Source organism: Cervus elaphus, chromosome 12 (genome assembly GCF_910594005.1).
Source record: "Cervus elaphus chromosome 12, mCerEla1.1, whole genome shotgun sequence".
NCBI lineage: Eukaryota > Metazoa > Chordata > Mammalia > Artiodactyla > Cervidae > Cervus > Cervus elaphus.
The window spans coordinates 72,375,063-72,389,855 of NC_057826.1; the positions used below are offsets into that span (position 1 = coordinate 72,375,063).

Consider the following 14,793-nt stretch of genomic DNA (forward strand, 5'->3'; position numbering starts at 1 on the left):
CTTCAAAAAATGGAGAAATATCTCCTAATCTACCCTATTTGGGATAACTTCTATTTACTTTGACTATATCTGCAAATACCCATTTCCAAGTATGGCCACATTCACAGATATTAGGGTTTAAAATTTCACCATGTCTGTTTGGTGGACCCAAATCAAGCCACACCAGTTGTGTAAGTAGTATAGGTATCTGCAAACAGAAACAATTGTAGGATAACTACCTGTTAATGACTACAAATATATTAATATTGAAAATAAATAGTAGAACAAACATTAACTTTTCATAAGTAATTAACTATACTTTTAATGGAGTATGTAAAGTCAGCATAAGGTGCAAAAAATTACTTTTGTAAGCTAAAGAATCTCTAAGTAGGAAAATTACACATAAAAATAACATTTAGCTCTTTTAGTCAGGAGCAGAACAAATACATCAATATAAATTGTCATGTCATTCTAACAGGAAAATCCAAATTCTAGTTTTCATTTAATACAGTATTTGGTGGTAAACCATTCCTAAGTTAAAAAAAATAAACCTATCAAAGCTGAACTATGCAAACTTTGCCAAAATATTAACAGGTATCATTTTTTCTTTTCAGAATCATTACTTAAATATTATATACTTTAATTTATATTTATATTCATATGTATGTATATATGACCAAGGCGAACAATTTACTTCTTGAAACTTCAATCTCCATTGTATTTTGTCTTTTAATATCCTCTTTCAGACTTCGGAATAAGCAGACATTTTATCGTAGGATAAATTTGTCCTTTTATTTTCCTTGATGAACAAAACCAGATCCTATTATGTTGCATTGTTACTCATATTTTGAGGGACTATAATTACTTCTAATATAGTTTCAATCACCCATTTTATGACTTTTAACTAAAGTAGCTAACATTTATTTTACAGACAGGACTCTGTTAAAAAAAAGAATGACAATAGTTTAAGTGGCAAAAACTGATATTTTTTAATTAAAAAGAACTTAAAAAAATTGAAGTATAGTTGGTTTACAATGTTGTGTTAGATTCAGGTATACAGCAAAGTGACTTCAGTTTGTGTGTGTGTGTGTGTATGTATATGTATTCTTTTTCAGGTTCTTTTCCATTACAAGATATTGAATACAGTTCACTGTGCTGTACAGTAAATAGGTCCTTGTTGTTTATCTATTTTATATATATAGGAGTGCGTGTGTGCGTGCTCAGTCATGTCTGACTCTTTGTGACCCCATGGACTGCAATCTGCCAGGCTCCTCTGTCCATGTGTGTATGTTAATCTCAAACCCCTAATTTCTCCCTCCCCCCACTCTTTCCCCTTTTGATAACCATGTTTGCTTTCTATGTCTGTGAGAAAGAAGTAAGTTTCGTAAATAAGTTCATTTATATCATGTTTTAAGATTTCATAAGTGATAGCATATGGTATTTGTTTTTAACTTACTTCACTTAGTATGAAAACCTCCAGGCCCATGCATGTTGCTGCAAATGGCATTATTTCATTCATTTTAATGGCTGAATAATATATTACACATTATATTACACACACACACACACACACATATATATATATATATTACACATTACACACATATATATATATATATATATACATCACATCTTCTTTATCCATTCATTCATTGATGGACATTTAGGGTGCTTCCATGTCTTCGCTATTGTACATAGTGTTGCTGTGAACACTGAGGTAAGTGTATCTTTTTAAACTAAAGTTTTCATCTTTTTTTAGATATATGCCCAGGAGTTGGGACTGTTGGATCATATGGTAACTCTATTTTTAGTTTGGCAAAAACTGATTTTATTCAGAAACTATTGCAATATGGAAAAAGAGATCTCGGTATGGAAGTGGGGTCAATTCCCAGGCTTCCTTGATAGCTCAGTGGTGAAAAACCTACCTGCCAATGAAGGAAACATGGGTTCCACCCCTGGTCCAGGAATATCCCATGTGCTGCGAAGCAACTAAGCCCATGCACTACAACTATTGAATCTGTGCTCTAGAGCCCAAGAGCTGCAACTACTGAGCCCTTATGCCACAACTACCGAAGCCCGAATGCCATAGAACCCGTGATCTGCAACAAGAGAAGCCACTGCAATGAGAAGCCCATGCACCGCAACGAGACAGCAGCACCCACTTGCTGCAACCTGAGGTAGGCCTGTGCAGCAACGAAGACCCAGCACAGCCAAAAATAAAGGAATAAAATTATATAAAAAGGAATGAGGTCATTATCAATTAAAGCAAGTGGGAATTTACTGCCAAAGAGCAGCAGTTGGGGGTAGGGAGCATGGCAGTGAATGGAAACATCTAAAGATTTGAAGAATTCTTGCTAAACTGACTTTACAGGTGCTTACTGAGGGCAGACTAGGATGATCAGATATCAAGAGGAGAGGTTTAGAAATTTTATTAGGTATCAAGGCTGGGGAATTTCTTCTACAATAATTTAGCAGGATTCTTGCTACAACTGGGCTATGCAAGCCCATCAGGGGTGTGCCCCAGTTTGAGGTCAGAGGAGTCTGAATAAAGTTTGGTCAAGAACAGAGTCTTTGCCGACTTAAAGGTGGAAAATTGAGAATCTTCTGTCATATATAATTATTTGTTAACTAATAAAGCTCAGAAACACTGAAAATATAACCTACAAGGGCCACAAACATTCTATTTAGCAAAAGTGAGCACCTTTGCTAACATGAACCAAAGAAATAAATGCTCTAGAAAGGTATGTCTCACACACACACACACACACACACACACACACATACTCTCACCATGACCAATGCTTCAGTACTTAATCTTATTTAAAAATTACCCAGAAAACTAATTACTTTATTAAAACTAAACCAAAATTTTAAACAAGTAAGAATCATAGAGGTTATATTCCAGTGAACTCATTATAAAACTGTCAGAATTATAATTCTAATTGTTTAATAAATGATTTTACATTTTCCAGAATTTTAAATCCTTGTTTTGTATACCATTTTGATAAGATCAGGGAGAGCATACATACCTATTTTATAAAAAATATCAAGCCTACCTGTGTTGTATAAGAATTTATTTTGATTATTTGCATTTGGATTCTCATATAAAAATGCTCTGAGTCATAATTTCTTTGAAAATTTTTTTTCTGAAAAAGATGGCATATATAAAACAGTAAAAATTCAGTTTTCCTTATTTGGGGGAAATTTGGGGAATATTAGATTCAAGATAGTACTTAATCTGTATAAAGCAATACTAACAGAATTCCTTTAAAAGGCTTTATTTTATTTACTAACAAATCCTTGAAGTAGGAAAATACTTCATACTTATACAGTCAGGGATAAAAACTCCTCAATTCTTTAAGCACAGTCACACACAAAACTACTAGGCTCAGTTCTGGAATTTCAGCTGCAGATCAAGACTTAGATATACAAAGAAATTAAAATTAAAAGTATAAATGGATACACAAAATCTCATATTGAATCTCTAATCAAATTTCTATTCTACTTCCAATGGAAATAAGACAAATAAAAAAAGGAAACAGACAAATAGGTTGAAAAATAAAGGTCAACTAACAAATCAAATTCTCTATTACCTCTCATCTGATAGCAAATAGGTCCTCATTATCCCAAGAGAACTACCAAATGCTTAGGTGTTACTGAGGCATTCCTGGCTTTTTAAGGGATATAAGCCCTAGAATGATGACATCCAATGCCCCTCTAATCTGGTAGTTAGAATCCTTACTGGTTGTAAGTCCATTATTAACACAGCAGAAAAGAAAGCATCAATAAGCTATGTCCATTTGATAATGTAATTTATCCTTTGTCCTAATTGGGAAGTATCTCATATGACTAAATGACTGAATATATTCCTTCTGTTGTCCAATTAAATTGTTATAGTCATGGGAATTCCATGTGGTCATGAGAATTCCATGTGGTCCTGAGACTATTTAACAGTATATATGAAAAATGAAACTGTACAGACAGTATTTCCTAGAAATACCACATCTCATTTTGTAGATTCTGGAAGCACTTGCACATTTGTATAACACATGTGAAAATATTTGTTAGTACCTTGTGAAGCAAATTTTGGACAAACTCAAATGAAGCGACTTAGCAGCAGCAGCAGCAGCAGCAAATATCCATTAATAGGACAATGTTAAACTGTTTTGATGGTAATTCTTTAATTACTTTCTCATATATAATTTTCATTGTGCCCACTATGCTCTGTGCTCTGTAAAACTGAACTTTGTGGGTGGATCAACCAAAGGCTCTTGCCCTCTGATTTCTGCTTAGGTAAAGCTATTGGAAGCTATTGCAGGAAGGTGGAGGAGAAGAAGAAAGTGATAGGATAATAAGTCCCTTATCTTCCTTCCTTCTGAGTTTTGTTTTGGCAATTGCTGCATTTCTCCACCAAAGCGCTATCATTGGTGGCCTTCTCCTGTTGCTGTGGCTCTTTCTCTGAGTTGTGGCCCTATACCTCCCATTGCCCCTTAGCTTTAGGGGCAGAAATACCTCCCTGTTGTTGCTAGTCCTGTTAATCCTGGCTAGTCATCTAATTGGCTAGACAACCATTTGGTGAATTTCAGTCAGCTCCTGCCCCTAGCCATTCCAAGACTTGATCAGTGTGCACATGTGCAAAGCAGCCATGGTAACAGGGATGGAAGCTATGCAAGTGCTGAATACCATAGGCTTCCCCTCAACAAAGCTGATCTGTGTACGCTCATTACAGAATCCCAAACCAATTAGCATCATTTCCTGGGGAAAATAGCCAGATATCTGGTGATACATTGATTACACTGGACCTCTTTTATCATGGAAGAGGCAATGATTTATCCTAGGAAGAACAGATACATATTTCACAATGAATTTGCGTTAGTGGTCTGCTATCATGGCTTCATACTGTGTCAATTCAGCTAAACCAGAACTATGTTTCCAGAATTTCCTTCCGTGTATGTTTCCACATTAGGGTTGACCACAAGGAAAGTTTGTTTGAGATTTGTAAGAAGGAAGTGAGGCAGTAGCCATTTTTGTTCTGAAGGCCATGACAGGTAAAGTACTGTTACAGGTCGTGCACAGTGCTGGCTTACCTTGTTCGTCTGGGGCGACAGCTTGGGTCTGCAGCTCCTCTAGCTCTTACTGGATTTCCACCTCAGTTTTTCCAAATCCTGGCCAGAAACATGTTTATGATAAAGATCATCAGCTTACTCAGCAGGTCACCTGCATCATCAAAATCGGAAGCAATGAGAGACAGAGACGGTTCTAGTTTATCTTTTTTATTTTATTTTTCACTTATTTTTATTAGTTGGAGGCTAATTACTTTACAATATTGTAGTGGTTTTTGCCATATATTGACATGAATCAGCCATGGATTTACATGTGTTCCCCATCCCGATCCCTCCTCCCGCCTCCCTCCCCGTCCAATCCCTCTGGGTCTTCCCAGTGCACCAGCCCTGAGCACTTGTCTCATGCATCCAACCTGGGCTGGTGATCTGTTTCACCCTTGATAGTATACTTGTTTCAGTGCTATTCTCTCAGAACATCCCACCCTCGCCTTCTCCCACAGAGTCCCAAAGTCTGTTCTGTACATCTGTGTCATCTTGATCTTCATTTCCTGTCCCCTTCCTTTCCAGAGGTTCTTCAGGCTTCAGGATCAGCATGAGGTTAAATGGCCATAAACTATACTGCTTAATGGTCTCCACCATTGCATAAAGTCTAATGCCTTTAAGAACTCCCTATTTGAAGTCACTCATGTGATTCTACTCTGATCAAACTCTGAATGATACACCTTCAACATGTTTATCAGCCTAGTCTTTTAATGATTTACAGAATGCCTTATCCTTTCCATGATATCTGCACAACATTGCATCTTACTAGGGAACACATAGAAATCAAGTATAATAAGGAGCCCATATACATATGGAACTCATTCCATTTATATGTACTATCAGTTAAAAGCAACTAACTTGATTTGTGGAGTGGCCTGCAGAGATAGAGTTACCATGATAGTTGGAGCACCACTTCTGGTAATGACATGCTGTACTCTAGGATGGCCTATAAGCGTGTGATAAGTTACAGACGCAATTTGTTATTTTCCTCCTTCTGTGTCCCTAATGAAACATTTAAAGAAGAGTTAATACCTATCCTCTGGAAACTATTAAAAAAACTGCAGAGTAAGGAACATTTCCAAACTAATTCTGTGAAGCCACAAACACCATGATACCAAAATCAGATGAAGATAATACAAAAAAAGAAAATTACAGGTCAATATCACTGATGAATATAGACACAAAAATCCTGAGCAAAATACTAGCAAACTGAATCCAATGACACATTAAAAGATCTTACACCATGGTCAAGAGGGTTTTATTTCAGGGATGCAACCATTCTTCAATATCTGCAAATCAATCAGTGTGATACACTACATTAACAAGTTTAAGAATAAAAACTATATGATCAAGAGATACAGGAAAAGCCTTTGATAAAATTCAACACTCATTTAAGATAAAAACTCTCCAGAAAGTGGTTAGGAGAGAACCTAACTCGACATAATAAAGGCTATGGGCTTCTCTGGTAGCTCAGCTGGTAAAGAATCCATCTGCAATGCAGGAGATACCGGTTTGATTCCTGGGTTGGGAAGATCCCCTGAAGAAGGGATAAGGCTACCTACTCCAGTATTCTTAGGCTTCCCTGGTGGCTCAGATGATAAAGAATCCATCTGCAGTGCGGGAGACCTAGGTTTGATCCCTGGGTTGGAAAGATCCCCTGGAGGAAAGCAAGGCAACCCACCTCAGTATTCTTGCCTGGAGAATCCCCATGGGCAGAGGAGCCAGGTGGGCTACAGTCCATGGGGTTGCAAAGAGTCAGACATGACTGAATGACTAAACACAGCATAGCAAAGCACAGCACGTTACAAATCTACAGCTAACATCATACTCAACAGTGAAAAGCTGAAAACATTTCCTCTAAGATCAAGAACAACACAAGAATGTCCACTCTCACCACTTTTATTCAATATAGTTTTGGTAATCCTAGCCACAGTAATCAGAGAAGGAAAAGAAAAACAAGGAATCAAAATTGGGAAAGAAGTACAATTGTCACTGCTTGCATATGACAAGATATTATATATAGAAAATCCAAAAGATGTTACCAGATAAGTACTAGAGCTCATCAATGAATTTGGTAAAGTTGCAGGATACAAAATTAATATACAGAAATCTGTTGTATTTCTATACACTAATAATGGAAGATCAGAAAGAGAAATTAAGGAAACAATCCCATTTACCATCACACTGAAAAGAAAAAAATTGCCTAGGAATAAACCTATCTAAGGAGGCAAAAGATCTATACTTTGAAAACTATAAGATACTGATGAAAGAAATCAGAGATTACATAAACAGATGGAAAGATATACCATGTTCTTAGATTGGAAGAGTCAATGTTGTCAAAATGACTATACTACTCAAGGCAATCTACAGAATTAATAAATTTCTATCAAAGTACCAATAGCATTTTTCATAGAATTAGAACAAAAAAATTTATATGAAAATAAATTTTTTGTGTTTCCTTGTATGGAAACACAAAAGGCCCCAAATAACCAAGCAATCCTGAGAAAGAAAAGCAGAGCTGGAAGAATCATACTCCTTCACTTCTGACTATACTAGAAAGCTACAGTAATCAAAACAGTGTGGTACTGGCACAAAATCAGAAATAAAGATTAATGGAATAGGATAGAGAGTCCAGAAACAAACCTACACACCTATGGTCAATTAATCTACAACAAAAGATGCAAGACTATACAATGGAGGAAAAACAATCTCTTCAATAGGTGGTGCTGGGGAAACTGAACAGCTACATGTAAAAGAATGAAATCAGAACATTCTCTAACATCATTTACAAAAATAAATTAAAAATGGATTAAAGACCTAAATGTAAGATCAGATACTATAAAACTCCTGAAGGAAAACAGAGCACTTTGACATAAATTGAAGAAATATCCTTTTGAATTTGTCTCCTAGAGTAATGGAAATAAAAGCAAAAATAATAAATGGGACCTAGTAAAACTTAAAAGCTTCTGCATAGCAAAGGGGACCATAAAAAAAAATAACAAAAAACAAACAACCTATAGAATGAGTGAACATATTTGTAAACAATGAAAATGATAAGTAATTAATCTTCAAATTATAGAAAAAAACGTATGGAACTCAATATCAACAATTCAAAAAAAAAAAAAAAAGGAGCAGATCTAAAAAGACATTTCTCCAAAGAAGATATACAAATGACCAAAAAGCGTATGAAAAGACATTCACAAAGCTAATTAGTCAGTTCAGTTCAGTCGCTCAGTCATGTCCGACTATTTGCGACCCCATGAATCGCAGCACGCCAGGCCTCCCTGTCCATCACCAGCTCCTGGAGTTTACCCAGACTCATGTCCATCGAGTCGGTGATGCCATCCAGCCATCTCATCCTCTGTCCTCCCCTTCTCCCCCTGCCCCCAATCCCTCCCAGCATCAGGGTCTTTCACTTTCACTTTCACTCTTTCCTCTTTCACTTTCATCAAGAGGCTCTTTAGTTCCTCTTCACTCTCTGCCATAAGGCTAGTGTCATCTACATATTTGAGGTTATTGCTATTTCTCCTGGCAATCTTGATTCCAGCTTGTGCTTCCTCCAGCCCACCGTTTCTCATGATGTACTCTGCATATAAGTTAAAAAAGCAGGGTGACAATATACAGCCTTGACATTTCTTTTCCTACTTGGAACCGGGCTGAATAATTCTTTGTCCTGGGGAGGCGGCTATACTGTTATCCTGTGCATTGTAGGATGTTTAGCAGCATCTCTGGCCTCTACTCATTCAGTTCAGTTCAGTTCAGTCACTCAATCATGTCTGACTCTTTGCGACCCCATGAACTGCAGCACGCCAGGCCTCCCCGTCCATCACCAACTCCCAGAGTTCACCCAAACTCACGTCCATGGAGTTGGTGATGCCATCCAACCATCTCATCCTCTGTCATCCCTTCTCCTCTCGCCTTCAATCTTTCCCAGCATCAGGGTCTTTTCAAAAGTGTCAGCTCTTCGCATCAGGCGGCCAAAGTATTGGAGTTTCAGCTGCATCAGTCCTTCCTTTGCTTACGTCATTTCATTTATTGAAACCCCAGTGTGCTTTCTCTTATATTTTAGTTTGGAGCATATTTTCCTCTAGTTTTTAGAAAGTTTTCATGAAATATCATGGTTCTTTATGTAATTTTAATTCTATCTTTAATGGAGTCATTTGAATACTATTTCAAATGCTTTCTCTCTCCTCACTCAGTCCTATGAAACTTTGAATACGTATAGAATTCTTTACCTATTGGCCTTGGTGGAAGTGGGAAAAACGTTTGCAATTTCTTTTTGCCTAGGTTTCAGATAATTAGCAGACTTCAGTTACAGAAAAATTGTTCAAGTATAGCTGTGACAGTTATTAGCTCTTTACTTTTAGAGCTAAATATTCTTCAGTACTTAATTCACCCTGGCTCTATATCTATAAACAGAGGCTAACTCCTTAGAGATGCAGAGTAAACTTAAGAGGTACAACTGACACTTGGCTATAATATTTCAATGTTTACTTCTGGGGTCTTCAGTTAAATATACACAATTTTACCATAGCTCTAGATGTCTCCATGGAACAAATGTGTAAAACACAGAAAGAGAATGACTTCCTTGTATTATTTGCCATTTATTGTAGTGAAAGTGAAAGTTGCTCAGTAGTGTCTGACTCTTTGTGACCCCATGTTCTATACAGTCCATGGAATTCTCCAGGCCAGAATATTGGAGTGGGTAGCCTTTCCCTTCTCCAGGGGATCTTCCCAACCCAGGGATCAAACCCAGGTCTCCCAAATTCTTTACCAGCTGAGCCACCAGGAAAGCCCTTAATAAAGGCTAAAATGTTTTTAATGATATATATCATATAGTAAAAATTTCAGCCAGGTCTTGACAATATATTCAGCCTGTGTCACTATTTGTGCTATGGAGTTGTTGTGTAAGGGATCACTTCACTTTATTTCCCTCAGACTCCTTTTTAAAGCTTCAACTGCCTCTTTATTCTAGAGTCCTTTTTAAAGTTAGTGACTAAGTGTGTATTTACCTTATTAGTATTTTTCATAATTTTCTAGATTTGGGGTTTTGTTTATTTTTATATGAAAATTCGGCAATGAGGTGCACTATTTCACAGTTTCCAAATGGTCAAGGATATCTATAGTGCTGGACATTTCATTACGTATCATGTCAATCTATCCAGACTGTACCATGTCTCAGTACCTCTACCTTTATCACTCTGATCTAAGTCAGTATCATCTCTTGCTAGAATTATTGCAATAACTTCTAATAATTTCCCTGACTCTATACTTGAAGATCTGAAGAATGAAGCAGCCAGAGTGATCCATTTTCAGCTTACACTGAAAATGTAAGCCTGTTGTTCCCGGGTTCAAAATCCAGTTGCTTATCTCATTCTGTATAATAACCAAAGTCTTTATAAGAGGATATATATATATATATGTGGGTGTATATATAAGAGGGTGTGTGTGTGTTTGTATATATATATATATATATATATAAAACTTCAAGTAATGAGTTGGAAGCAAAATAAGCACGTGTTAAAATTCTGACAAAGTTTGCACAGCTCAGCTTTGATGGACTTATTTAAATAAACTTAGAAATGCTGTGCTACCAAATATTATGTTAAGCCAAGACTAGAGTTTTACATTCACTGTCATAATGACATACAAATTTATTGTAGAGTATTCATTCTGCTTTGAACTAGAAGTGGTAAATATTACTATCCATCTATTGTTTAATTTTCTTAGCATAGATTCTGTTGCTCAAAAAATTGACTGTAAACAGAAGTTGAAGAAAAGATGAAAGAGAAGAAAAAACTATTTTTTAAAAAATAAATACAATTATGTAAAACTTTAAGTTCTTTTAAGTTCCTTATGGAGATGGGGTGTGGTATGTGTTGCAGCATATACAGTGTTCCTTACTGTGGGTCACAGTTGAAAATGTGAAAGAAACTTCTGTAAGTGACCTACCCTCCATTTAGTTATTCTCCCTTCACTCACATTCCACAACTCAGCTCCCAGGATCCAGACAATCAGTCTTTCAAAACATGAAACTGATTGAGGAAGCAATTTATAATAATTACAAGAGGGCAATTTTAAAAGGGCAACCATAGGGAAGTTCAAAGGGAAAAGAGCAGCAAATTCTGGGAAGTGGGGAAAGGAGGAGGAATAATGGGATGGGGGGAAAAAGAGAGAGGAGAGGGAAAGGGGAAAAAGTTTTTCCTAGCCCAGAGACTGTAAGTGGCTGAAGAAAATTAAAGAGGAAGACATAGGAAGAAAAGAAGCATGAGAATGTAATGGGGTTTCAGCAGCATAATACTAATCACAGAGAGAATCCTCGTGTTTCTCAGCTGTTTGTATTCCAAGAGCAGTTCCTTTGGTTTCTCCTGAGAGATATGTGACCTCATACATGTTTGTTCTCAAAGATACTGTGTGTTTGCTCTTGAAGATTCTGCCATCTTTGCACAGCCCTGGAAGAGAGCCGAAGGAAGGGTAGAATGTGGGCAAGCTGCAGCATCCAATGGGAAGATTCAGTTCAGTCCTCACTTAGCACGTCTCCTATTAGGTTCTGAGAGGAATTCCTGACCACGAGGCATGCTTTGTTAAAAGGAGCCAGACAGATTCTCCCTGTTCTTAAGGCCTTAAAAAGTGTTCCATATTTTGTATTTCTAATAGTTACTTCACATAAAGGTTATTCCTTAGGATTTGAGGCTCAAGATTACTGTAATATTTGAATATAAATGCTTCATATTTAATTCCTTTTCTCTTTTCAAAAGTGAATTCCACTACCTCCTAAGTGAAAGACAAAGTGGACTTGCTATCAGTGTGCATAATAAAATAAAAGTAGGATAAAGAAAAGTGTTTCTCTGAGTTTGATCATAGCACTGAATATCAGTAATTAAGGGCATCACAATACAGGCATCACTAAAGTGGTCTTTCTATAACTCACTAACTGTCTGCATACTCTCCTCATTGCCACTTTCATTTCTTGATTCCTGAATGTATAAATGACTGGATTCAGGAAAGGAGTGAGAACTGCATAAAAGATGGCCAAAAACTTATCCAGGTGTGTGGAAGGAAATGGCCATGTATAGATAAAAATCAAAGGACCAAAGAACAGAGCTACTGCAGTGATGTGAGCTGAAAGTGTGGACAGAGCCTTAGATGAACTGCCTGAAGAGTGTTTCTGAACAGTGAGAATGATGACAATGTAGGAAATGATCAGAATGAAGATGGAGCCAATAGAGATGAATCCACTGTTGGCCATGACCATAAACTCTAGTTGGTAGGTGTCTATGCAGGCAAGTTTGATCAACCGAGGAAGGTCGCAATAAAAGCTGTCCAACACATTTGGGCCACAGAAGGGTAAGTTTACCACAAAAGGCAGCTGAACCATGGAGTGGATAAAGCCTATTATCCAGGCAGCCACTAAAAAGGAGATGCACATTCTAGAATTCATGATGGTCAGATAATGGAGAGGCTTACATATGGCAACATATCTGTCAAAGGCCATGGCTATGAGCAGCACCATCTCCACACCACCAACGATGTGGATAAAGAAGATTTGAGCGATGCAGCCTCTAAAGGAGATGACTTTATGCTTTCTGAAAAGGTCATAAATCATCTTGGGAGAAGTGACAGAAGAAACTCCCAGGTCAATGAAGGAGAGGTTGGCCAACAGAAAGTACATGGGGGAGTGTAAGTGAGGGTCACAAGTCACAGTGAGTATAATGAGGGAGTTTCCCATCATGCTTGCCACACAAAGTGTGGATGAGAACACAAAGAGGAGTAGCTGGATCTCCCAGGAGTTGGTGAGTCCCAGAAGCACAAACTCTGACACCACAGACTGATTTGCTCCATCCATTAGCTTTGTTAGTATTACTACCTGAAGGAGGACAACAGAAAAAAATGTAAATCATGATAATTATGTTAACTATAAATTAGAAGAAAAGGGATTACAGTTATAAAAGCCTATTTCTACATTAGCATTAGAACTGACCTAATATGCTCGTGACCTTAAAATGTCTTTACACAGGAAAATTGATGGCTATCATATGGGGCTCTTCTTAGCACCTTATTTTTTCTGCACTTAATATCCTCTGCTTCTTCCCAGGGTTGACGCCCTGTATTACTCATGAGATACAAGATGTTCAGCATTAGTATAAGGAATTCAACCTCAACCCTTTGAATTTGGGTTCAAAACCAATACGATCCAATTCTGTTACAATGAACTAATCATTACTGCCATCTATTTCAAGCCTACAAACTTTCACTTGGCCCCGCCCATGGGAACACATTCACCTTCAATATTATTTAAAGGTTTACCATAGCCACACAGTTTTGGCTTACTATTACTAGCATTTATTTTATTGTCCCTGTATCATAGTGAACTGATAACAATTCTAACTTACCAAGTAGACTCTAAGCTTCTTGAAGGCAGGGATTTTGGCTTATTCATATTTGTACTCCCTGAAAAGTGGTCCAGAGAGGTGCAAGTCCATGAATTGTCTATTACCAGTTTGTATCATACCAGGTAGAGAGTTTGTGAGTCAGTATTTAAAAATTTCTCTAGCAATTTGATATACAGTGATGCCAAGTTTTGTACTTTACAAAAGTAATAGTCCATGAAGAACTAGAAATAAAGGGAAAAATCTTATCCTTCAACACAGGTAATTTGAGAAACATTGTTTTAGGGTTCTTAGCATATGATCTGAAAATCTTAAAACTATGAAATGCACAATGTAGTGGAAACCATTTTGTACAAATCTCTATATAAAGACTTATCCTAGTATCATGTGATTATTAATTCTAGAGATACAACATAACTTAACGAAGGGAAAATGGGTTTTGGATTTAGATTTCAAGATTTATACTAAAGTTCATCCATGCTTTATGGTATATAGCATTATATGGTATATAGCATTATGGTATATAAAGATAGCTTTGTCTTGGACAAGTTGCTTAAATTCATTGAGCTTCAGTTTATTTACCTATGCAATTGCAATTAGTAGAATAATGCATCTAGACATAAGGTGATAGTAAGTATTCAATAAATATTATATCCACTTTATTTCACTTGCCCTCATAGCACTCAGTACATGAGACATAAAGAGTGAATAAGAAAATACTATTGACATATAGGGAGTAGAAGACTTTTATATCAGAAAATATGTTTCATAAATAATTAAGAAAAATATTAATATTTGCATTTTCTTAGAAATTACCTTGTATAAGTTTAATTGATTTGCTCTCAAAGCAACTGTATTCTAGCAGCACTTAACAGATATGTAATTTATTATTTGTTCAATTTCTCCTTCCCACCTAGGCTGCAAGTTCTACAAAGTTAAGAACTGCATCTGCCTTCCTCAATCCCATTCACTGAAAATTTACAATCACAAATAATTGTTTGCTAAAAGTCTGAATAACAAGTACAGTTGTCCCTTGAACAATATGAATTTGAACTTTGTGAGTCCATTTACATGTGGATTTTTCAATAAATATACAAACATATACCTGTAGAACATTGTGCAAAACTTATATTGAAGTGGATAGCCTGTCCTTATATAGACATAAAGTGATTAATATTTAATATAAAATTAATAATGTACTAATTTCCTTAATCTTTCATAACTTGGCTTTCTAAAATTACTATATAGTAATTGGAGACACTACCTATCAGTCTGTGATCACAAGTAAGTATGTTTTAAAAAATCTGACAATGTTCCCA

General features: G+C 36.5%; 1 protein-coding gene across 1 annotated transcript; it reads right to left on the bottom strand.

The window, feature by feature from the left end:
* Nucleotides 1-11,973: 11,973 nt before the first annotated feature.
* LOC122705661 (olfactory receptor 4F3/4F16/4F29-like) lies at nucleotides 11,974-12,939 on the bottom strand. The gene has a single exon (XM_043921080.1). The coding sequence runs from the start codon at nucleotides 12,928-12,930 to the stop codon at nucleotides 11,974-11,976; it is 957 nt and encodes a 318-aa protein (XP_043777015.1). The 5' UTR covers nucleotides 12,931-12,939.
* Between the last annotated feature and the right edge of the window lie 1,854 nt (nucleotides 12,940-14,793).